The sequence below is a fragment of the Mauremys mutica genome, chromosome 21, assembly GCF_020497125.1.
Source record: "Mauremys mutica isolate MM-2020 ecotype Southern chromosome 21, ASM2049712v1, whole genome shotgun sequence".
NCBI lineage: Eukaryota > Metazoa > Chordata > Testudines > Geoemydidae > Mauremys > Mauremys mutica.
The window spans coordinates 12,446,729-12,471,954 of record NC_059092.1 but is presented as its reverse complement, the minus strand read 5'-3'; the positions used below and the strand labels follow the sequence as shown (position 1 = coordinate 12,471,954).

The window sequence follows — 25,226 nt, the reverse complement described above, 5'->3', positions numbered from 1 at the left end:
AACATATGTCATTCAGAGACAAACTCAAAAGAGAAGAATATTTAGGAGACAGGGAAGAACTAGCAGTAAGAGAATGAGAATATTTAAAGGATCTAGTTAAGAAGACTAATTTTTTGATGACTGCAGGATGGAAGATAGCTACTTTCTATTTTGTCTATATATCAAGTGACTGCTAATTTGTCTGTTTTGATGTATTAAGAACCAGGCTCTAGTTTACCAAAACTATAATTGCAAGTAATAGAAAAATTATTTGGAATTACCTTGGCAAATCAAAAGAGCTTTACGACAATCATCCATACCAAATCCAAGTTCCTGAAGTCGAGCCAGCTGTACCTCTGTAATTAAAGAAACATCTAGCCAAACATTTGTCCCCAATATGAATTAGTTGCTTTTCTTATTTTTTTTTTATTAAAATGAAATGCATTATTGTTCAAAAATTAGTTTCCCTCTACCAGTGGATCAATTCTGAAAATATCAAAAATTTCTACTTAAACAATAACAAAGCATTAGAATTCAGGGATGTTTTTAGGCCAAACATATTTTGTTTAATGTTTGTATGTTAGACCACAAGCTAGATCTCAATTCCAGTAGGATAATTTTAGCGTATGCACTTAATTTTTATGCTGTACTAACGATTCTTTAGTCCATACATCTAATCCTTCTATGCTGTGGGGCATTCCTCATCTACTTCCACATCTCCCCCATAATGCCTAAGTACTGTAGTAGAGAAGACAGAGCTTATTTCACTCTTGTGTATTTCCTTGTTTGTGTTGAGTTATACTTCTAACTACACTCACATTTTAGAAACAAACTTTAACAAAGCTTAACAATAGTGAAATGTTGCTAGCGGGGAAGGAGAAGCTGGTTATGATTATTTTTAATTCTCAATACAAACAATTTTAAAAGAGAGTATTCCCCTGCAGTGATTGCAACCTAAGCATTATTGCATTCTGCTGAAGTAGGAAGGCAAATACTGATTAAAATTGACTGAAGACTAACATTGACTATTCTATTTTCACATTACAAGCAGAAAGAAAGTTTCATCACTACTTGATGGCATCCATCACCATATCAAATTTTCTATAATCAAGCTACAACCATCTGTTTTGTTAAAAATTACATCTGGCTTTACTCTGCAGAAGCCTCCTTAAGGCATGGAAAATGGCTTTAGTCTAATAGTTGAATGCATACCAAGAACAGGATCCAATACATGTTTAGATATGTCTCTGTTTTCAGATGTTGATGATGAGCTCTCATTTTCCCAAGATGAATTGGAAAGATTAGCAGCAGCAGTGTCGGTATCCAAGACACAGGACTCAGGCACAGCAGCACTGGTCTGCCCAGGGATGGACTTTGCAATGGCCAAAAACAGCTGAACATCATTATAGGATAGTCTGATGTCCAGTGCTTGTAACTGAATCTAAATGAAATTTAAAAATCCAATATGATTAAACCTTTTAAACTGACATTTCCCCTTTGCATGTTATATATTGTAGCAACACACTGCCAGGATGAAGGTAAGAATAACCATATCAAAATCAGATGTTTATACTGGTTTCAAAGCCTTCATACTAAAAATGCCAAGTTTCTGTCATTAACCAATAATGAAGTAATTTTAAATATCCAACTACAGGATAAACCACCTGAACATGCTGAAGAACCCTAGATATTAGTATGTTCCTGTCTAGAAAGGGATTAATCAAAATCCCCAAATCAGGAGAGGTATTTTTGTTTGGATTTAAAGGGGGTGAGGGGAACTCTAAATGTATTTCCTACAAGCAAATGTTAATAAAGAACATCTACAGAAAAATAAAGTTCTTCTTTTACTAAACATATGGCCAAAACCCAGGAGCTACATTGGGACATCTCTTGCTATTTGTCACAAGTTATTTTTTCCCTACTGATCTCTGAAATTAATGTATCTAATACCCCTAAAAATACCACCAGAAATCACTATCCTTACCACTAAAAATATGTTTCCGGGTTGTCTGCCTCCTCATTTTATTTTGAAAAACGATTTTGTCTTATTCTTTTCTTATGTATATGACAAAGCATTATTCTGAATTCCCAAATGTGACATACCAGTATAAAAGTATTCTATGTTATGACAATGCACATAAAAATGTTTCAGTCACTTTCTTTGATCTTACCTCTAGAATGGGTGGGAAATCTTCACTATTGAATGCATCCAACAGTCCTGAGCCACTAGGGTAGGACGAATTCCCTACAAGTTCCATTTGAATATGTACAGGATCAATGATGGACAGTGCTGTGTCCTGCTCATTTCCCAGTCGGCATGAAAAAACCTAAATGATTGAAATGAGTGCAAATCAAAATGAAGGTCTCTCAACTTCCCTTTTTAAGGGTTATGGTATCTGTGGAGAGGGAGCAAATAGGTTTTATCAAATCTATTTTTAAATGAAGTCTTTCCCTTTTACTTTAATTCTTAAATTCATTGACACCATTTCATACAGAAACTATGTAAACTAAGAGCTCAAGATGGTTATTATTTTAAAGATTTTTGTCTGAATTTAGGGCTTATGAAAGGGGGCTGAATTAAGGTCCTCTAGACATGGAAATAATCTATGTCACCCTCAAAACATGACAAAGACAATGGCAAGGCAAGCGTCTCCCCCAATACCCCACCAAAATGCCGGATCTATAGGAACCACTTTGGGTAAGTATGGGGTAGGCAAGAAACTGGCTCAGTCTTCATGCCCATTCAATTCTTGGTCTCTGTTGAAAATATCAACAAAGTGGCCAATTAGTGTCAATTGTAGGGGTGATTTTTTTTCACATGGACTTTTACCTACTGCAAAGTAGACTGAAACCAAACAAATTTCAAGTATGCCACCAATAGCCATCAGATAACTAACCAACAAGGAGTCCGGTGGCACCTTAAAGACTAACAGATTTATTTGGGCATAAGTTTTCGTGGGTAAAATACCTCACTTCTTCAGAACTAACCGTCACTCCTCACGTGACCTGGATTTGAACTGGTGACCTAGCTCTTATATCCACCCAACAGCTTAGTAAAAGTGTTTCAATTACAGTATCATTATGACAAAAGAAACTATTAGATTGGCAAAAAACTTTCCAAATCCCAAATCTGAAAGGAATCTCAAATATTTTATCAGCTAGCATTTCTAGGTCTTATATACAGGAATTTTATATATAATATTTTTAAAGAGGAATCACAAATCTATAACCCTCATGTATCTGGGAAAGCAGCAAAGAATCCTGTGGCACCTTATAGACTAACAGACGTTTTGCAGCATGAGCTTTCGTGGATGAATACCCACTTCTTCAGATGCAAGTGGTGGAAATATCCAGGGGCAGGTTTATATATGCAAGCAAGAAGCAAGCTAGAGATAACGAGGTTAGTTCAATCAGGGAGGATGAGGCCCTGTTCTAGCAGTTGAGTGAAAACCAAGAGAGGAGAAACTGGTTCTATAGTTGGCAAGCCATTCACAGTCTTTGTTTAATCCTGAGCTGATGGTGTCAAATTTGCAGATGAACTGGAGCTTAGCAGTTTCTCTTTGAAGTCTGGTCCTGAAGTTTTTTTGCTGCAGGACGGCCACCTTAAGATCTGCTATTGTGTGGCCAGGGAGGTTGAAGTGTTCTCCTACAGGTTTTTGTATATTGCCATTCCTAATATCTGATTTGTGTCCATTTATCCTTTTCCTTAGAGACTGTCCAGTTTGGCCGATGTACATAGAGGGGCATTGCTGGCATATATTACATTGGTGGACGTGCAGGTGAATGAACCGGTGATGGTGTGGCTGATCTGGTTAGGTCCTGTGATGGTGTCGCTGGTGTAGATATGTGGGCAGAGTTGGCATCGAGGTTTGTTGCATGGATTGGTTCCTGAGCTAGAGTTACTATGGTGCAGTATAAGGTGCCACAGGATTCTTTGCTGCTTTTACAGATCCAGACTAAAAACGGCTATCCCTCTGATACTTGACACCATGTATCTGGGGAATCAAAACTCAGATCAACTAGCTTCAAACCCAAAGGTTATATTTTATTCCGTGATAAACAGTTGGAATCAGTGCTATGCAAGGTTAGCAACATCCCCCAACCTCTCCAAAGCTAGTATGCAAACTACATATACCGTGATAAACAGTTGGAATCAGTGCTATGCAAGGTTAGCAACATCCCCCAACCTCTCCAAAGCTAGTATGCAAACTACATATATACAAATTAAAGATCCAAGAGTTCTCTACTTCATACTATATATAGGTGTTCAGAAGTGAAATTTCCACAGGTATATATTAACAAAGCTTAACATAAAAATCAAAGACATACATAATCACTGAACACCTGAAAAAAAAAAATGTGAGAAATACCATTGCAGACAACAGTCCTTTGCAAATTCAAGTTTAAAGGTTAGCCCATTGACAAGATGTACCTGACTGACAGTTTGGTGAGTTTCCAGCCAAGTACTATAACACTGTGGCAGGAGCAGTGCAGAAATGGCCTTTATACTGCAACAGGTTGAGAATATTTGATAAGGAAATTAACAGGCTATGGTAACAAAGCACTTCAGAGACAGTTTTTAATATATTCTGTTTGTCACTGCATTTCAATCAAAGGTTTAATAGTAGAGCATTTTACTCGGTTAATCCAACATTAGAATAAATGCTTAGAAAATCCAAGAAGTTTCACCTTACCTCAATGCCAAACAAACTACCGGAGAAAGGACGATCCACCAATTTGGGCTTGTATGTGAGGACAGTGGTTCCTTTCAGAATAATTGCACTGGTATCAAAACAAGACATATCTTCAACTACCACAAATTCAGTACCTGACCAAAATAAATGAAAAATACTTAATTGTGAAACTTGAAAACTTCATTTACACCGTTTTTAAGAATCCTCTAAATTTTAACTATCCATCCACCAGGCACCTGACTTTACTCTGCTTCAGCATTATTCTGAGGAATGTAAATTTGACAGCTCCTAAAGGCAAACAGTCTATTCTCATGTGTGTAAGCATAAAACAGTATGTATTTACCCGTTACATTAATCTTGACTTCCAGTTGTTTTTCAGTAGTCACCTGGAGAGAAGAACGTTTTGTAACTACTCCACTCTTCACTGTTTTCGGAACTACAGTTGTTTCACAGCTAGAACTGCGTTGTCGGGAAGAAGTCAGATTATCTTGCTTTTTAACATCACTGGGAGTACGTAGAAAGTCATGAACAAGCAGCAGCCAGTCAAATATTAAAAATACACGAAGGTTGTTCAGAACAACTGTGAAACAGGAGGAATCCTTAGTAGATCTAAAAAAAAAAATGAAGAGCTTGTATCATATCAATTTCACATGCAGTAAAATCTGTTCTTTAGTTCTAACATATGACTTTCCACCTTGGAATTAATTTTGATATTAAGGATCTATGTATCGGGTGCCCACATGCTCAGGGTTTAACTGATCGCCATATTTGGGGTCGGGAAGGAATTTTCCTCCAGGACAGATTGGCAGAGGCCCTGGAGGTTTTTCACCTTCCTCTGCAACATGGGTCACTTGCTGGAGGATTCTCTGCAGCTTGAGGTCTTCAAACCACGATTTGGTTGGTCTTCCAACAACTCAGACATAGGTTAGGGGTTTGCTACAGGAGTTGGTGGGTGAGATTCTGTGGCCTGCATTGTTCAGAGGTCAGACTAGATGATCATAATGGTCCCTTCTGACTTTAAAGTCTATAAGGCTATGAGTCTAACAGGTAATATAGTGGATTTTATGTGAATGTAACCTGCTTACATGTAGTTTTCTGGAATCTATTAGAGATTTTTAAAAAGTCTGTTCTGTGTCACTTCTGATGTAGTGTGTGTGAAATTTAAACCTGGCTCAATGCCTCTTAGAAAAATTAGAAATATAATGTGTCTCCTTTTTGTAGCACCGGCAGCTTCTTTGTCATTCAAAAAAAAATGCTACCCTAACTGAACTTTTTAGCACCACATTCTGGAGGGACAAAAAAATTGACTTAATTATCTGGAATGTCAATTATGTCTGGTCATGTTAAATGGAAAATATTTCAAGTATTTCAATACCCATGAATCTATTTTCTGACACACTCTGAACTGTACAGTCCCTAAGGAACCATAATTCTTTTGTGAGAAGTGACATACATTCCCAGCCTTTAACAGTAAAATCCTTTCACCCTCACTGGTTCTTTGGGTTATTTTCTAAAGCAAGAGCCAGGGTAAGACTATCACTTAACCCTGCAAAATCTTGTATCTAGTGCCAAGAAGATACTCAGCAATAAAAAAGTATAAAATAGATCGTTACTAATCATTTGCACTATATTTCATATGATGTGATCTCAACAAAGCTCAAACTAACTCCCCTTTTACACAAATACTAGGGTCAGCCACAACCATTTCATAGGATTATATGAAGCACTACATTTGAAAATCTCCAGTATAACCATAATAATTGTTCTTCCTAAACATCTGTAGCTATTCTAAGTTAGTTCAAATAGACCAGTGTACCCCTAGGAGAAGCAGAGGTGTACCGGGGGTACATTAAAGCAGAGGTGTACCGGGGGTACAAACATCTAGATATTTGACTAATTTTACAACAAGCTACAGAAAAAGCACTAGTGAAGTCAGTACAAACTAAAATTTAGTACAATGACTTGTTTATAATGCTCTGTATACTATACACTGAAATGTAAGTACAATATTTATATTCCAATTGATTTATTTTAGAATTCCATGGTAAAAACAAGTAAGCAAGCAATTTTTCAGTAAAAAAAAAAAAGTGTGCTGGGACACTTGTATTTTTATGTCTCATTTTGTAAGCAAGTAGTTTTTAAGTAAGGTGAAACTTGGGGGTACGCAAGACAAATTAGACTCCTGAAAGGGGTACAGTCATCTGGAAAGATTGAGAGCCACTGAAATAGATAAAGCCATCACATGTTCCTGATCCACTTTATTCTACACAGTTACAGTACAATATATTCCTAGAACCTATGTATCAAATATTGATATTTACACAGGTACCTGTTACAGTCTTATAAGATACAAGCCTTCAAAAAGCTTATGCATCATGAACTGTTAATGCAACATATTACAAAAACTGGTATCAGTCTGCGTTCTCTAGTGACTTTCATAAGAAGAGCTCAAAGCATTTTACAAACATTAATTGAGCTGCACAAGACCACTATGAGGTATCACACTAATTTTATGAAGTGTGAAAGAGTTAGAGATCAGATGACTCGTCTCAGTTCAGTCAGTGAGTCTGTGCCAGGATTCGGAATACATCAACAGTCTTACTTCCCTTTCCCTTCCTTTAACCAATGAGACAACACACCCACTAAAAAAATAATAAAAAGATGTTACATTTAGAACTCTAAATGTTGCCATGTACAAAATACATGCATTTTTCTTACATGGTTACATCATCATGAGGTACCTTCCATTTCAAACAACATATAATTAGAACTGGACAAAACTCAAACTTCTAAATGCCCACTTACATGAGGGAGCATGGGTATTTATTGTTGAAATATGTTATGTAGATGAGGCGCCATTTCTGGATTTATTTAACTCTCCAAAAGAGGAAAGAGCGACATCTATTGGAAAATTATTTTAACTGCAGGTGCATAATCCCTTTGAATAAAAATTCAATAATTTAAATACATATCATATGTATGTATATGATAAAAACTTCATTTGTAGGCAGGTAATTTTTTAGAAAATTACAAAATGTAAGGGTAAAGAAGAGTTTATGATAAAGAAGAAATACTGATGTTCTCTGATTATAAAAGCCACTTCACCTTGAATTGTCCGTTGAAATGTGTTAACTACTTACACTAAAGAATCTGTTCCATCTTGTCTTCAGCTGTGACACTCTGAGTAAGTTTCCCAGACTTGAAGTAGAGTTTGGTGCAAGCTCAAAAGCTTGTCTCTCTCACCAACAGAAGTTGGTCCAATAAAAGATATTACTTCACCCACCTTGTCTCTCTTGTTGACTGACATCACTACAATAACACTGAATACTTTTTTGTATATATGCATTCATACGCCAATATGATATAAAGAAAAGAGCTCCTGGATTCACCTACCTGAAATGCAACTCAATCTGTATTGCTCCTTTATTACTACTGTTCTTTGATGACTGAAAGATGCAGTTGAACACATTGGGCATGCCTAGGGTGGTCTTCTGCCCAGCATAACGAGTGTCAAATGCCATCATAGAATGTGAAACCAAGTTAACAGATTTTGTTTGATTTGAGAAACTCTCAAAAAGCAACTTGGATTTCTTAAAGTCAAATCTGGCAGATTTAAATGAAAAGAAAAATAATTAATTGTTAAGACTCTTTCTACATATACTCCTACAAAAAAGAAGAGCCATGGAATCTCAAGTGTCTATGAAATGCAGACGGGACTTTTGTTTTTAAGGATTAACCGGAAAGTCTTTCAACTCCCAAACTGCATGGAATCCCATCTGTCTTGGAAGGATAAAGGGCTGAGTCAACCCATCTGGAATTTGAACCCTTGGGTTTTTCTCGCAAAGCTCAACTATTAGGTGACTGTTCTTATTCCAAAATACAACTTGGGAGAGGCGAGGAAATTAAGAGGTTTAGAGTAATACAATACTTTCCCATCAAACCATCTAATTCAGACTCCGTCTAGCTTATGCATTCTGTACAAATATTTAAGTATCAATTTGTATAATCAGCATACTTTATTTCCTTCATATCACAATGTTAAGAAAATTATTACACTTAATAAGCATTAATTCAGACTAAAAGCAGCAATCAAAGCCATACCTGGCTAATGAGCTGAGTCCATCCTTTCCTTTAGGTTCAACCAGTTCCAGACTCACATTAACCATGTCAATAAGGAAAGACATACAGGTATATACTTCTCCACTCAACACAGTCTGAAAACGGAAAACACCAACATTCCCTATAAAACACCTTGGTTATTTCAGATCCTTGATTTAAGAATTTTCTAATGAGCAAAATAAGCAAACATTTATGAGGCCATATATAGTGTTTTCTCAACTAAACTTGATTAACATACTTCAGAAAAATTAAAGCTTAGAACTGTAACCACAAACTAGAACAAATGTAATTCAGTTCCACAGTAATGTCAACTAACCTGTTCCATTGGTTTTATAAAAAAGAATAGTTTTAAATTCCTTCTATAATGAACATAAATAATTTTGTTGCCTGTGAAACAATTTCATTTATTTATTTTAAATAAAGTACTCTACGTGCCAGGCTTTTCACCAAAAAGCTAAAAGGAAACAGCAACCCAACTACATTTTCAATTCCAATTAATTCCCTTCCCTGGAAGCTTTAAATTTAATCTCAAGTACTAATCAAATGATTAACTAGTTAAGGATGTGCTTTTTAAAAATAAACACTTATATGGTGCACATATTAGTACCACGAAGGATTCACGCAGCCTTGTCTAAAATCTTTGGGGAACCCTGCGTGGTTTTGGTAAATTTTCAAAAATGTAAATTTGCCTTCATGGTAGATAAGGGATCGGTGTGCTGTGAAGACAGTACTAGAGATCCCCAGAAGGTACAAAGATTAAATTTGATATTCAGCTCCTCCTTCCATCAGCTAACGACAAACACTGATTTGTTCCAGATGGTGTGCTGTCCGGTCTTTCTGGAAGGATGGTATTTGATGCTGTGTCTAATGAGTAGGGGACATTCAGGACTCTGCTACAAGGCATCTAAGAAAACCCACACTAGAGTTTTCACTAAAACTCACAGTTTTCATGTTTGTTTATAATATTGAACACTTTGTTTTTCTTTTAAATCAGCAAGCCTGTTTAAATGCCACTACTATCCATGGACAATTACTACTGTTCATAATCTCTTTTCAAAACATCTCTGAAACAAGCAGTGACAATAGCAGGTTATGATAGAAATGACACACATTCTCCTCTTTATTTCTCTAATTGCTCCTGAGACAGAGAATTCCCAAACACATTCAAACAGAGAACTTCACAACCACCATTGTTCTTCCACTAAAACTTTTACCTACCAGTGAAACAGTGTCTTTTAACAAACTCTAGACAGGATTTTTTTGCACGTTTTTAACCTAATAGAACTCAAAGTTCTAAGCTCAGAACTCAAAGTTTCTCTTACATGAATTCTTGGATCCTGCAGATCATATGGTCGCATAAACTCTTCTACAGGTTCCCCAAGGTTATTCTCCAATAGTCCTCGAATCAGTTTATATTTACTCAGATCCAGAGAGCAATGGACTGATGACAGATTGCCATGAATTGATATGTCTGGAACTGCATGACTCATCTCCCTACAAAAGAAAAAGAATCTATATCATAAAACCTTGAATTGCAATGCCTACTGCCCGGGAAAACAAACAACAAATTATCTAACAGAAAACAGTTCCACAGAAAGAGTTCCACCTCCCTGACTGAACTGCAGCATCTCTCACCCAGATATGGGTTTCAATGGTATAGGAGAAAATGGCAGATTTTCTTCCATCCAAGACATCACCAATTTAAGTGACAAATCATAGACTCATTATTGTGTTTAAGTGTTTTAAGGTAAAATTTTCAAAAGCACCTAAAGGACTTAAGTGCTGAAGTCTCATTGAAAGTCAGTGGGTCTGACTGAAGCACCTAAGTCACTTAAGAGCTTTTGAAAATTTTACTTTAAGCCTAAAAATTACCCAAGTTCTTGACTACTTATTAGATAAATATAAAATCATTGTAAGAATTATAGACGTTCAAGAAAATGCCTAAAGCTTTTTTTAAAAACACTTCTTAAAAAATGCAAAATACTAACGCTTAATACTACCCCCGCTTCAAGTGTTTAGTACTTTGCACATTGCTCCCACTTCCATGGTTTGGGGGGTGGGATTTGCTAAGGGCCTTGTGCCTGTATGAATGGGTTTCTGACCATCAGATGATTGGGGCTGAATGAGGATTCTTGTTTGGAATAATTCCTAATTGGCCCTGCCTCTGCACTGCTGGGAGCTTTCTTGAAATACCCTCTAACTCCTTCCACTCAGGCTTAGAACCAGCTGATGGAAAGCAGAGTGCATTGGAAGAACAGGCCAGGAAAAACAAATAGGAGGTCAGGGTGGAACCAGTGGAGAGAAAGGGTAATTAAAACAACTTCTGCAGTAGGAAGGAAAGTTAGTTGAAAGGGTAAGAGTAAGAGAGAAGTGGGGTTTCTGCTGATGGGAAAAGAGGGGTGGGGGGAAACAGGAGAGGATTGGTAGAAGGGTTTATTGGGCAAGTTAGAAACTTCAGTGAAAGACAGCATACTCAGCCTCAGAGCTCTTAAGTGGAGTATGGAGGCTTTTGTGATAAGTGGCCTGTTTTTCAGAGATGCTAAGCATTCAGTCATTCCAACTGAAGTCAATGCCAAATGCAGGTACTCCGCACCTCTGAAAATCAAGGAACATACTTAGGTGCCTCAATATGGATTTAAGTATTTAATCCTAGGCACCTAAATTTGATTTTTTTTTGGTCCTTATTTTCAAATACATATAAAAAACTATAGTGTGAAGTGCTCCTTATCATATTTACTTACAAACTGCTGGGCTGTGTAACATGGGTAACAATATTTCAAAATATCAGTAAAAATAAGGTGGGAATCTAAACTGTATAATCTGTTGTGGAGTTAACAATATACATTAAACCATAGTATAGAGTATGAAATTATCCAGATAACTAAAACTCACTTGTCTAAGTTTCTCTCTACTTGCAGCTTCAATCCAAAAGGTTCTGTTAAGAGACTTCCTCCTGTCTGCCTGACAAAGTAGGAAGGGAAGGTCAGATCTGCACTGGTGTCCTCCATAGCCTTAGAATACTCTCTAGAGTATCTCTCTGCAGCAAAGATGTCCATGTTCTGCAGATCAACCACAATGCAGTCTAACAGGCAGATATGATCCTCTGTAAGAATACACAAGATCCATATATCAAGCAAGATTAAACATTCTGAACTAATGAAACCACCGACTTTATTGCAGAAGAAAGTTGACTTTATTATGGAAATAATTCTGTTCTGTTTATGTTCTTATGCTGCTGCATCCAACACTGTGGCATTTGATGCACATAAGCATTAACTCATAGGTATTATACCATGAATTCCTTAATTATGTGGGTGCAGAATGTGTCATGGAATCCACCTCATGCAGCAAAATTGTGCACCAGAATTAAACTTTCATGTTTAGGCAAAAGTTATGTTTCTAATCCTTGTGATTGCAAACATAACCTTAAAAACACGAATCGTGTAGTAACATCTTTCTGGAGTTTCCAGACAAAGTGTGTGTGGGGGTGGGGGAGAGCCACCTTGTAAACTTCCCCATTCTTCTCAATGAGTTGTTAATTCTGAAACCTAAAAATAAATGTACAAATCACAACATTGTTAATTATATCACTGCTGATCATTTAAAGCTCAACCTAATTCCCACTGAAGACAACAGAAATACTTCCAGTGACTTCAATGGGAGTTGGATTGAACACCATTAACTAACTCATGCCCTCAAATCTAAACTGCTTATTACTCATTCCCAGAAATCAAAATCCCAAATGTCCGCTACTCTGCCCCCCAAACCTTCAGCTTCCTCTTTCCTCTATTATGCAGTTATGTCCTGCCAATACGAAAACCTGTGACCTGAAAATATGGGAGAGCATACAATAAATTGACTATCAAAACAAACAACATAGGACCTAATGTACTGGACACATTTTTAGTTTTCATATTTCATTAAAATCTCTTTTAAAAACTTAAATGAAACCTTAGATTTTGAAGTACAACTCTGTGGGCAAGCAGTGGATAGGGAAATCTATCTAGGTTTTTTCCACCATTGCACTCAAATGCCTTTCTGTTCCTAGGCTTCTGTTATCAATGTTATTATGGTACAGTGAAATTAAATTTAACTACAAACTGTACAAAAAGGAAGGACGGACATTCCTACACTCTTCACATGAACAGTAACAGACAAAGGTCAACCCTAAAACCATGAAGTAACCATGCCATATAAGGTATCTCCTAGACTAAAATGAATAATTGACATTAAAAAGAAGAAAAGTTAAGTAGGCTGTTCTATTATCTCTCATGTACCTGGACTGTCAGAGATTTGTGCAACAGGTGATTTTGGTGGTTGTCCTTGCTGCTTAGTCAATGTACTCAATCCAGACTCACTTTTCAGATTCGTAATATTTGTTCCAGAAGATGATTTCATGAATAACCCTTCTTTCAGGCTCATGACCCCCTTAGATTCATCTGCACTTGTTATTTTCTTTGTGCTGTGTTTTGGGGTTCCCAGTGGTGAAGAAAAAGGAACAGAATCCTGCTAAGGAAAGGAATACACAGTCATTTACAATAGAGATTGGACTTCTAATTTTAAAATAGATTAATACACAGAATATTCATGAAGTAATTTTCTAAAAAGTATAAAGGGTAGGAGCTGTGATATAACCACGAACCATAAACAAAGTCATCTATTTGGAAAAAAAAATGTCACTCAAAATTGTGGCCCACCTTAAATATTATAACAGTTCCAAAATGAAGTCATATGATCACACATGAGCTCTTTGCCCTCACTTGTAAAAAAATCTCTTAATTTTTCACTACAATAAGATTTACAGTACAATACATTTAGAAAAATAGGAGTGAAAAATCTACACGGATATTAATTTTTTTTAAGGTTTCAGAAAAAAAATTTTTTTTTAATTATTATTTTTAAGGGGGTTGTATTTTGGATATTTCTGATATAGCTGGAAGTGTCAGACTGCATACATTTTATGATCAATTTTGTGCTAATTATTTTCAGGCCTTTGCTCACTTGGGTAAAATGACGACTGCTATAGATTAAAAAAAATTTTTTTTGAAAGCATAGTAACTACTCTTCATAATCATATTCCTCAGATGAGGAATACTGTGAACAGCAAATTACTACAAAAATCATAATGTATTCATTCATTTATAGAAATGTTAAAAATGGTGCCTTTCTATATGCTCTAGGCACCTTTGACATGACATAAAAATGCATCCTAAGTGCAGTAAAACAATTTAAGATAACTCCCCACTAGTATCAGAGGGGTAGCCATGTTAGTCTGGATCTGTAAAAGCAGCAAACAACGAAGTGGGTATTCACTCACGAAAGCTCATGCTCCAAAACTTCTGTTAGTCTATAAGGTGCCACAGGACTCTTTGCTGTTTTCCCCCCACTAGTAAACACCTTAAAAACCCAAATCTCTTTGCCTCAGACTAATTTATCATCTTTACCATTACAATTCCCCAGAACGAAGAGGAGCTTTGTTTATGTTTGTGTTTAGTATTATACCTTTTCTTCACTCAGATTGTAAAAGTTTCATGCACTAAAGTTTTCCATCTTCAAAAGACAGCATCTAACATCCGAGGGTTGCAAGGGACCTACTAGTTCAAACCTACATGAAAGGTTGGTGGTTTGTTTTTTAATTTGTCTGGGTTTTCTGAACAGTGGGAAATGAACTAAAAACTTGTTACTGTTATAGGGTCTATTTCCCCACTTTAATGCTTGTATACTTCTCACTGAACGCTACTGGGGTTACACACCTTCTGTATACCCCAAATCCAATTCAAAGTTATCTTTGTGGGCTTGGGGATTTGTTGTTTTTTCTTTTAAACACACCCCTTAGATTTAACATTTCACCTGCCTGAGCTAATTACCACCTATTTTCCCCAGTTGCTTCAGTAGTCTTGGATTTCTCACTTTCCTGCCCCTACAGTGCTACTACTAGAATTTGCTCTTTCACTTTCACTCTTTCATCTTACTGTATTTGAGATGTTACAGAATGCCACCCCCTCTCATAAGCCATTAAGTAATTTCCATATCTTTAAGTTTTCCCTCAAGACCTTCCTTTTAGCTTTAAATTAGGAATTTTTCTAGCTGTAAAGTTTAAGGCATTTTTGGACAGGATTCTTTATATGCAACTTTCATCATATTCCTAATTAATAAAAAAAAGTTAAAGAAAGAACATGCAACCCAAAAATCGTATCACAACATCCATGAATCCACAAAGTTATGTAAAAATCCAAACATGGTCATCTTCAGGCATGTGTGAAAAACTTAAAGGAGAAATAAGTGTAAGAACACTGCAAAATAAACCCAAATCCAATCCTTGTGGAATTCTACAAAATCACTGCAACCAAAAAAAAAAATGCACCTTTTTTTAATACATAAACTATTTTTTTATATTATGTGAAAAAGTGCTGAATTCCACAATGATCTTTTTTCTTTAAATGAGCACCTAATACTCTGCAAAGATGTATTAATACCTCACATAAAATGGGATCCTCGTATGCATTGCTTTGCAAAATCAAATCCTCAAAAACAAAGGATGAGCAGGGGAAAAAAAATTCAATTAAAGGCCCCAAATGATACACATCTTCTATTATTCAACATTTATTAATACAACGGCTTATGCAAAAAGTTAGTGATTGACATTCACACAGCTTCTCCCTAATCCCCAAATATTAATGTAAATCCCATTTTAATCTGTTCATGCAGCAACATTGCAGCGTGTCAATTCTCCATTAGAATTTCATTATCACCTTGTAGTAGACACATCTCACATTCCCTGATGGCCATCTCAGCCACAGTTTGGGGAAGAAATGAGGATAAAGGATCAGAGGCATCAAGCATCCCGAAAGCAAGGGATCGATCTCAGTTTGCTACTAGTCCACTGTCCACACCAGTGGAACAACATTTCTGAACATCAGCAGAAGGGGGAACAGCGTTTGACACCAGTTCATTTTTGAGCTACAATCTCAGTCTGTCAGCCCTTTTCCATTTCTCCTGCCAAATGCTGCTTCCTTATAAGTAACTGATCCCAAACAACCTACTTCGGAGGTGGAGACGGAATAGGAGGGTTCCACATACATTCCCTTACACAAATTACATTGCTGCCCTTCTCAATATCAGTCTCGCTTAATTTTGCTCCCCACCAAAGAACATATGCTTGGCTTTGTTAAAGGGTCGGGGAGGAAGGAGAAAATACATCACACCACTTCTGCTCTCGAACTCCTGGCTTATCAAGGATGTTCTAGTTATTCTTGGAGATCTAGCCCAACTTGTCTCTACTGACCCAATGGGAATTTTGTCTGACTTATGACAGCTGGTTCAGATCCTGACATTAATGACTAGTTATTGGAAGAGGATGGCAGCTGCACAAAGGAATTGAAGGACTTCTACATTTTATTCAATATTCTGACACAATTTTATTAGCAGCAAAACAATATACACAACATCAATAGGAGATATTATTTCAATTCAGAAAGATAAGATACAAAATTGTTCTTACCTTGTCTTTTAATGAGAAGGTACCTGGGGTGCCTGCAAAGAGAAACCTGTTCTTGACCTTTAGTTTACCAAGATTAGCCACAATAAGATTGTTAGACTTGGAGCTTTCAGGGATAAGCAGGACAGGAGCACCAGCTTCAATGTCAAGAAAAACTCGGGAGGTTCGCTGTGCCTGATCTCTCACCTGGTGGAATAAACATAACAATTTAAAAGATACTTTGAAGTGCCACAGAATAATTTACCAGGATGTAACCATTTCTGGTAATCCTATAATACCACTGGTCATTTCTGTAATCTCTCTTTATATACATTTTTAAAGGTAAGATTTATTTCTACTGCTTCTAACATCTAATATGAAATAGCTTCCTCCTATTATGGCTCTTGACCATTGTATTATTAAAATACATTCAGAGGCATTCCAATTAAAAATTGGCTAATTTACTGACAAATGCTGATGATAGCTGATATTTATATTAATTTAAATCCAAATAACTAAATCTAGATGGACAGAAATCTGAGAAATTCTAAATTTTCTCCCAACCTACAATAGTGAATTCTTGTTTAAACTATAGAGAAACACATGACTGGTTTGGAAAGAAAGGGCTGCGACAAACACTGTGAAAACAAGCCAGAAGTCATGTGGAAGACAAGAAGAGTAAAGCATAAAACATTTTACTGTCCCAGCCAAACTCAAGTATGTATTAATATGGTACACTGAAGTAAAATTGAACTATATAAAAAAAAAATCTAAACTTCAGTTTACCTACAAATTGTTGTTTACAGTCATCCCAGATTGAAAGGAAGTAAATAATCACATCTGTAAATCATTACAGCTGACAACACTTTTCATCAGCTCTTTATTAGTGAAAACAGATTAGGCTGAAATTTGATCAGCAAATGAAAGAGAGTTTTTACATCTACTTCAAATCAGCCTAATTAAACCAACTAGGATTAAGGATTCCAGAAAGAATAAGGCATTCTTTGCAACACAGAGAAGTACCAATCTAAATTCAGAAAACAGGGAATTTGAGCCAGCATTTAATGTTTCACCTTCAGAGCTTACCCTTACAGTCAGACAAAAGCGACAATATAAATCAATTCCCTTCCTCCCAGAGGCCAGTGAAAAACAAATTAACCATATGTAATCTCTCTTCATTTCCTGACACAAATAAGCTCCACAAATACATGTATAAATGTGCCAAATAAGAAGCCATGAGAAATTCTTTATACAAAATCCAAAATTCTCATGTATTTGTCATAATCAAAAGAAGATGTGCTATGAAAATGGCTGTTTCTTCCAATAGAATTCCAAGATGTTTGTATATTTTCAGAGTATTAGTCCATTACATTTCTGAAAAAATATGTATATTGCTAAAATAATATTCAGTTACCTAGTAAATAAGACCCAGATAGAGTAAGGATTAACTTTCATTGTCAGAGTGAGAACAATTTAGGATTTCATATGTTACAAACTAAAAAGATCAATTAGACCATCAAATCCATTCCCCTGAAAAGCTGGGATACATCTTCCTGATAAATTCACCAATTAGAACTTCCACATGAGATCGATGATTTTATTTATCATAATCACAGAATATTAGGGTTGGAAGGGACCTCAGGAGGTCATCTAGTCCAACCCCCTGCTCAAAGCAGGACCAATCCCCAGATTTTTACCCCAGTTCCCCAAACGGCCCCCTGAAAAATTGAAGTCACAACCCTGGGTTTAGCAGGCCAATGCTCAAACCACTGAGCTATCCCTCCCTGGAGTATACAGGTGTGACCCACAGGATAGCTGGTAGCAGACTGACTGATCTTCATTTCTTGGCCCCAGTCATATAACATGGGTCAAGATTTCAAAAGGTTATATGCCATCATATCACAGGGATTAGTATACACTGACATGCCTGACTAATGTACACTGTGACATGCCCATTTAAAATGTAATTTTGAGGGGAAAAAAAATCAGAAATGGTTTCCAGTAAATAAGATCCTTCATCACATTTAATGTTAACAGTGTTATGCATCTCCTGCAATACTGGGAAATCAAACCTCATTACAGCCTAATACTTCTCAAGATACTATGAGATAATGTGGTAAAACAAAGTGCATGCCGTATTTCAACGGTCAGGAATGTCTACACTGTAGAAAGAAATGTTAAAAAAAAAAAAAACCACAACAACATACCGTTTGTCCTTCAATTGCTGCTCTCTGGCGCCCTAGGACATCCTGAAGCTGAGTGAAATGTTGGATGAAAGACACCACCTCCGCCTGAAAGCGCTGAGTATGCACATACTGAACTGATGCCATCCGCAAGCTGACACGAATATCACATTCTCTTTGTAGCAAAGGGTCAGGTCGCCCATATCTGTGATAAAAAAATAAAATATTGAAGATAATAAAAAAAAATTTAAAAACAACTACATTTTTAAATTCACTCACAATTGAGCAGCAACATTTGCAAATTCTGTTTCATTGAAAAGTGACAATTTTAACTTTAACAGTACCTTACACTTGCACAATTAAAAACTGAACTTAGAGCACAATTTGAAAGAACAAATTCTTAATTAAATCCACGCATGTATAAATACCACTGTGATTAAATTAAGCTAGCAGAAAAAAAATGAAATTCTGAGTTTTGACTGCTACTTTATCTTTAACTTAGTAGGTCATATATCCAGATATCCAGAACCGTGATATTTTATCTCTCAACTACTGTACTATGTATTACAATACTTAGGTCATAAGTGATGGTAAAAAAAAGAGAAGAACATTCAACTCTGAATTTCAATGTGTACTGTTGATTTAAGTTAATCTGAATGCTGTCTGAACAATTTTTAAATCTACTCATTTTCTAATGACAGAATATGAAGAAAAGATAGCACAAAATGGCATTTACACTGAGCACAAAAAGCTTTAGGAAGTACATAATGTTGAAAAAGCCTAAGTCTAAAATGTAAGTGAGATCAGTTGCAGTTCACAAATGGTACCAGAGGTATAATTTATAATGAATGGGAAGTTTTGAGGACACACAAAAACCCAAATGTGATTAGAATAGTTCAGATTTTTATCATAACACTAGTTGATCCCCCTGAAGGGTCAAGGGCTGCTGGAATTGTGACACTGAAGGAGGTCCCCTCACCGCTCCCACATATCTTCCCTTCTCACTTCTTCATTTATATATGCTCTGTAGCCTGCCACTACAAAAATATTCCATCCTTTAGAGGACACCACATACACAGCTCTAGGCTAAACCTAAAGAGGACCATAGGGTTGCCTGTATATACTTTTCATGGGTCTGATGAGAGCTCCTTAAAATGAGAATTTTGCCCAATATGTCAATGGGAGCTTTGTCTTTGTAAAGAACTCATGATGGGGTCTAGTGTGTTTATCTACACAACATGCTGCTTTCTAAAGTTTAAAAGTTAACTTTTGCTCTAATAATAATAAAATCTTTGTTTAACATTAGCTGTATCAAATGACATAAAACTGTTCAGTTTAAAAAAACAAGTGCTATTTTATTTAGGGAAAGGTCAAACTTTTTTGTTTTTCAAATCACTCTTGACAGAACCATAAGCAACATTTTAAAATAATTTCTTCCCTGCTGTGTGTTGACAGATACCCAACATCAATTAAAATTACCAGTCAAACCCCTAAAAAGAGTTTATAACAAATACAAGAGTAAATTTTTAACATCACAGGCTTTCAAGATAGAGCACTTTATAAGCTGAACATTCTAATGCTTTCTGATATTTTGTTTTAATAACCTGCTAAACATTGTGCAACAAGAAAATGTTCCATTTCATACTTGTAAGTTTGGAAAATGAGTGCCTCTTCACCACTTGTCGTGAAACGTTCTCTGTAAAGCTCTCCATGAGAGGTAAGATCACTTAGGGACAGGCTTCCAATACTTCCCTGTAGGGCTAAATCTCCATCTACAAAACAAAAGAAAGACTATTTATTATCCACCTTTGAGAATATTAATATTAAATAACTTTCTGTAGTAAATCCCTTGTTACTGTACAACGGGCTTACCTAGGATAACCTAGACCTTTAACAGACTATTGAACAAGAGATGGGAAAACACAAAAATCTCACATTCCAAAAATCAAAGCAAATCACTCCTACAAGTAAAATAAAAAGGTTGTACTAATCTAAACAATTTATGTTGCCAAAAATAAGGTTTGCATATGTAGTCTAATCATTAAATTTCAACCCCATGCCTAAAAATTGAGATGTATACATTCTGAAAACTAAACAAAAATCAGTGTCACTTTTTATAAAACAGAACAAAAAAGGTTTCAAAAACTAAACAGATTTAGATCCTAGCTGATCTCAGCACCAAGAATTAAGCGTTCAGCATGCTACAAGTGATGCAAAAGTTCCAAAAAGAGGTTGCTGTGAGATTAATCCTCCAAACCTAGCACCCTATTATGCACAACATGCTGGAAATTAACTTTAAAATATGACAACACACATGTCTGGATGAGGTTAATTTAGAAGACTGGAAAAGAATGGCCGCAAGACTGTTTAAACAGAATAGTTGTGCACAACCATCTTTCATTTATAAAAACTAGACTGGCAGGATATAAATTGTCATTTACAGGAAATGAACTGGTTCTATACACTTCTGGAACCTCCAACTACGGGGAGTTACTTAATCTCTAAAGCCCTTGATTTGAAACAGTAAGCCCTGTAGTTTTCACTCTTAAGAAGGTATTCCTATTTCAGTGTTTGCAGGGAACACCCTGTGACACAGGTCAAGTCATGTGTGAAAACACACTGCGAGCTACCTGATGCAGTGATTTAATCAATACCAGTTAACCACTAAAGTCTGCATTAAAATTTGCCTGATCTGAGAAGCAAAAACAAGCTCCCAGTAAAGGAAAACCAGTACAAGACACTATTCCAATGCAGTGATTTCTCTCATTCTAAATTGTATGCATTTTTTTAAAATGTTAACTACCACCTATACTCACCAATCATTTCCAGATATGTGACAAGTTTTGACACATTAGCTTTAGCTAGCTCACTGGTCGTCTGATTCAACACTAAGGATAGGGAATGAACCTGGTCAAGCAAAAAGAAACAGATTAGTAGTATGTAATATGATCACATAACTGGAACCAACTTTGAACTGATCTAAAGAAGGGGGAGGCAAAGGCCCTCTTTCTCTCTGTTATTGAAAACAAAAACTCAATTTTAAGAGTGAGAACATTTCCCTTTAACACCCATATCATCCCCTTCACAGTCTCCACACAACGAGACTATCTTCCTTGCCTGCCTTTCTGATGATCTGAGCCCCCTTTCTGGAATCCCTCATCGTCATTCATTTCTCCATTGCATAAAGTTCAAGGTTTTTGTCCTTACTCTCAAGGTTCTTCACAACTCTGCCCATCCTTCCACATCTGCTAGTCTCTTGCTGCATTGTCCACTCTTCCAATAACAGTCTGAACCACCCATTTTTCCATTTCTCCCACAGCTGCCTTTGCACTTTCCTCCAAGTACCCAATATATGTGGAACGTCCAACTGAACTAGTCTCTAAGTCCACTACCCTATCCTGCTCCATATGCCTTTTCAAGACACATTTCTACTATAACTCCTAAATGAAATCAAACCACTAACAATGGGTAGGTTGGAACGTGGGTGTCATCTTTTTTAGTAGACATTTATTTACATTAAAAAAACAAACATTCAAATGATTTGGAACTCCTCAAGTTGTACACTCAGTTATCCTATGTAACCACAAGAATATATTATGATTACCTTCGTCCTCCTTCCCCTTCTCTCTTAATGTTTGTGCCTTGTCACAATTAGACTGCAAGAACCCTGGAGAAAGAACTGTATTCCTATGTGTCCTATACAGTACCTAGCATAATGAAGCCCCAATTTTGACAGGGGCCTTTGGGACCTAGATGGGTGCAACCACCACCTGATTAGTCTTATGAGAATCATTGGGGGCCTCAACTCCCATTGAGTGCAAGTCTTAGGGAGCTGGTTGAGCACCTGCTGCACCTTAGGGATCTTAAGATTTTCAATCAACCACCCACATTAGCTCTAGGATTGTAGGCGCCACTAAGCCTTGAGGACCATTGCTTAACCCCCAATCTTCCTTAGGAGGATTCTTCAGAGGTGTCCCAAACACTCATCCTTCACACATTTTTAGGAGACTCATTGGGGCCTTCTTAATTCGTAACCCAGGCAAGCGTCCTGAGGCTTGGCAGGGGCCCTCAAACCTGCCCACTTGAGTGGAACATACAAGCCTCAAGGGGGTCATGGTGCCATCAGTGACTCTCGAGATGCTCTTTGGGGACCCAACAAAGCCAACCTCTCCCCAGAGGCCTTATGAGGCTTGTTCATCCGTGACACGGGCGGATGACCCTATTTAGGTGTTCATCAAATTCTGCTGAGCATAAGCAGCTATCTGGGATGGCTGGGGGTGATGAGTTATTGGGGGTCCAGTCAGCCAGATAAGGTTAGCAGGGAGTAGGAAGCCTTCCTGATGTGTCCCATAAGGCTTGCAGAGGTGAGAGTAGGATTGGGGCTCTGACTACTCTCCTACTACAGAGTAGTTGGCAGTCTCTCTTACTCCGATTACCACAGAACAGGCAAACTCCAGTGTTCCAAACACTGGATATCCAAAACTCTTTTCTCTAACAATCAAATCTGTTCCCTTACCCTAAAATTGACATAAAATGCAAATTCATTATGATTAATCCCCTATTTTGCAAAGATTTTGTATTTCCTTCCAAAGACTTTTGTATAATTGGGAGTTACCACATAAGTTTTATATATATTGTGCGTAGGATACATATGAATGATCTCCGCTGTAAATATAAAATGTTAACTTGAATTAAAATACAACTAAAATTTGCATAAAGCAATGTGTTATGGAGACAAACGTGGTCAACGTCCAGCATCTGTATTTCTAGTACCTTAAGGTTCAGCTTGGTGTTTACAGGATCCTGAACTTCAGAAGTTGATAAGATACTTGCTTCCGACTTCACCATCTGCTGAATATCCTCAGGCTGCAGCTTCATAGCATGGTTATCAGCAGTGGATCCAATCCCAAAAAAATCCAATATCACCACCCAGGTTTGCAAAGTTATTAAAACGTCTAGACAGTTGAAGTCAACATCCACACTACGGTTAATTTTGTTATAGCGAGAAGAAAATTCAGAATGTTTCTTGTCCACTAGGAATATATTGATATGAACCAATGAATCATCAAAGTTATTTTTTCCAGAAGGCACCTTGGATTTGTTTAATGTCGGAGAAGGTGGGGGAGTCAAAGGATACTCAGAGTCAGCATCTTCTGTGTGTGCTTTACGGGAGGCACAAGTTGGTCTTTGGTACAACTGAAAGACATTTGGTGCTTCTTCCATGTGGGAGGGGAGGGAACGTGGCATGTCTGGATACTCCACATGGGATATTGAAGGGCAAGATTGGGAAAGATATTCCTTGTGCGCTAAACTGGATGGTTTGGGTGCTCCACGGGACACCATGAGGTTCTTATGCATAGAGTCTGGACTTTTTTCCAACAGGTCTTCCATCAGCAAAGAACGCAAGGTAATCTGAACGGATAAAGTATGCGGATGATCCTTAGTGAATTCAACATCAAAATCCTGAAACTTCAAGCTGACCAGACCTTGTGCTCCAAGTGTAAGATCTCCACATAATTGAACCTGGAGTTCTGAAATACGAAAGTTTGCTTGAATCTGGGTAAAAGATTTTGTTTCCCTAACAGGCATTGACTTGTTTGGAACAGCAGAAAAGCTGGAATGGCTGAACAATCCATTCTCCTTCCGTTCATTCGAGAACTCTGAGCCCACACTGCGAAGCGATACAGAAGGAGAACTAGGACAAGTTGAAGATGTAGAACTGGATGCAAATTTATTCAAATCTTCATTGTAAATTAAATTGTCGAGGGTTTGCAAAACTTGCTCATATACATGTTTTGCTAACACCACCTGCATTTAAAAACAAACAGTCATAAGTCTAGTATCTATTAATATTTTCCAAGCTCAGCAAATGTGTAAAAAACATCTCCACATTTTCTTAATGTTAAAATATCATTGTTTCAACAATCAACTTGCATTAAAGTTCTGAAAACATCATGTAGCAAATCTTGAAAAACATTCTACTCAGAATCAATACTGCTTAGGTGTATCTACTTTGCTTCCCTCCATTCACCACCTCCACCACCGTTACTTGATTTTTAAGAACATTCACATGAAAAAGGCATTTAAATTCTTAACATTTCATCTGTTCTACAGCTCTTTCTTCACATGAAGTCATAATCCTCCGTGTCACACCATCATAATTTCCACAACAACTAATCAATGTCACAGGCAGAAACTGGTACACAAATTGAACAGTTCCACAAATTCAAGATTTCAACATCTCCAGTAGCATAAAGCTTGTGTTGGGAACATCAAACTCAAAATCAGGGGATTCAATCCCAAAGAGAAAAATACAATTTTTTGATCAATGATAACTTTGTGTTCAATTACAGAAACAATTTGATCTTCTAAATGCCACTTCATGCCATAGTTTTTGCAGGAATTGGATTTTCTTAAATTAATGCTTGTGAAAGTTACCAGAATGATAGCGCTGAAGAGTTAATTCTTCTGCTTATCGACAGAACAAGTACAGCATGGGCAGAAACAGTATAAGCTTCCCAACACCAGCCCAAACAACTTGACCTTGAGGAAACACTTCTGGGATGAGAGGAAAGCCAACTTTCTATTGTTGTCTGTAGCAGAGTGCTGATGCAAAAGCACCTAATTAGCCCCTGCCCAGTCAGCTCCAATCAGGAGAAACAGATTGGGGCTGATGGAAAAGGCCTGATGCCGGCCTGAGGATTGGCAACAACTGCTGGCCTGACAAGCCAAGGGCTATAGAGGCTGGGAGGGAGCCAGAAGGCAGGGGGGCAG

The 25,226-nt window shown here is 37.0% G+C and overlaps 1 protein-coding gene across 1 annotated transcript in view; it reads right to left on the bottom strand.

Annotated features, from left to right (window-relative positions):
- VPS13D (vacuolar protein sorting 13 homolog D) overlaps positions 1-25,226 on the bottom strand; it is a 185,819-nt gene that overhangs the window by 132,660 nt on the left and 27,933 nt on the right. Inside the window, exons 21-35 of the mRNA XM_044995998.1 lie at positions 23,226-24,260; positions 21,269-21,359; positions 20,098-20,224; positions 18,477-18,657; positions 16,294-16,476; positions 13,070-13,301; positions 11,685-11,895; positions 10,115-10,286; positions 8,775-8,887; positions 8,067-8,276; positions 5,017-5,282; positions 4,674-4,807; positions 2,151-2,306; positions 1,192-1,420; positions 261-335 (exon numbers count right to left, since the gene is read on the bottom strand). Of these exons, the coding sequence (XP_044851933.1) occupies positions 261-335; positions 1,192-1,420; positions 2,151-2,306; positions 4,674-4,807; positions 5,017-5,282; positions 8,067-8,276; positions 8,775-8,887; positions 10,115-10,286; positions 11,685-11,895; positions 13,070-13,301; positions 16,294-16,476; positions 18,477-18,657; positions 20,098-20,224; positions 21,269-21,359; positions 23,226-24,260 (3,415 nt within the window). The remainder of the gene's footprint in view (positions 1-260; positions 336-1,191; positions 1,421-2,150; positions 2,307-4,673; positions 4,808-5,016; positions 5,283-8,066; positions 8,277-8,774; positions 8,888-10,114; positions 10,287-11,684; positions 11,896-13,069; positions 13,302-16,293; positions 16,477-18,476; positions 18,658-20,097; positions 20,225-21,268; positions 21,360-23,225; positions 24,261-25,226) is intronic.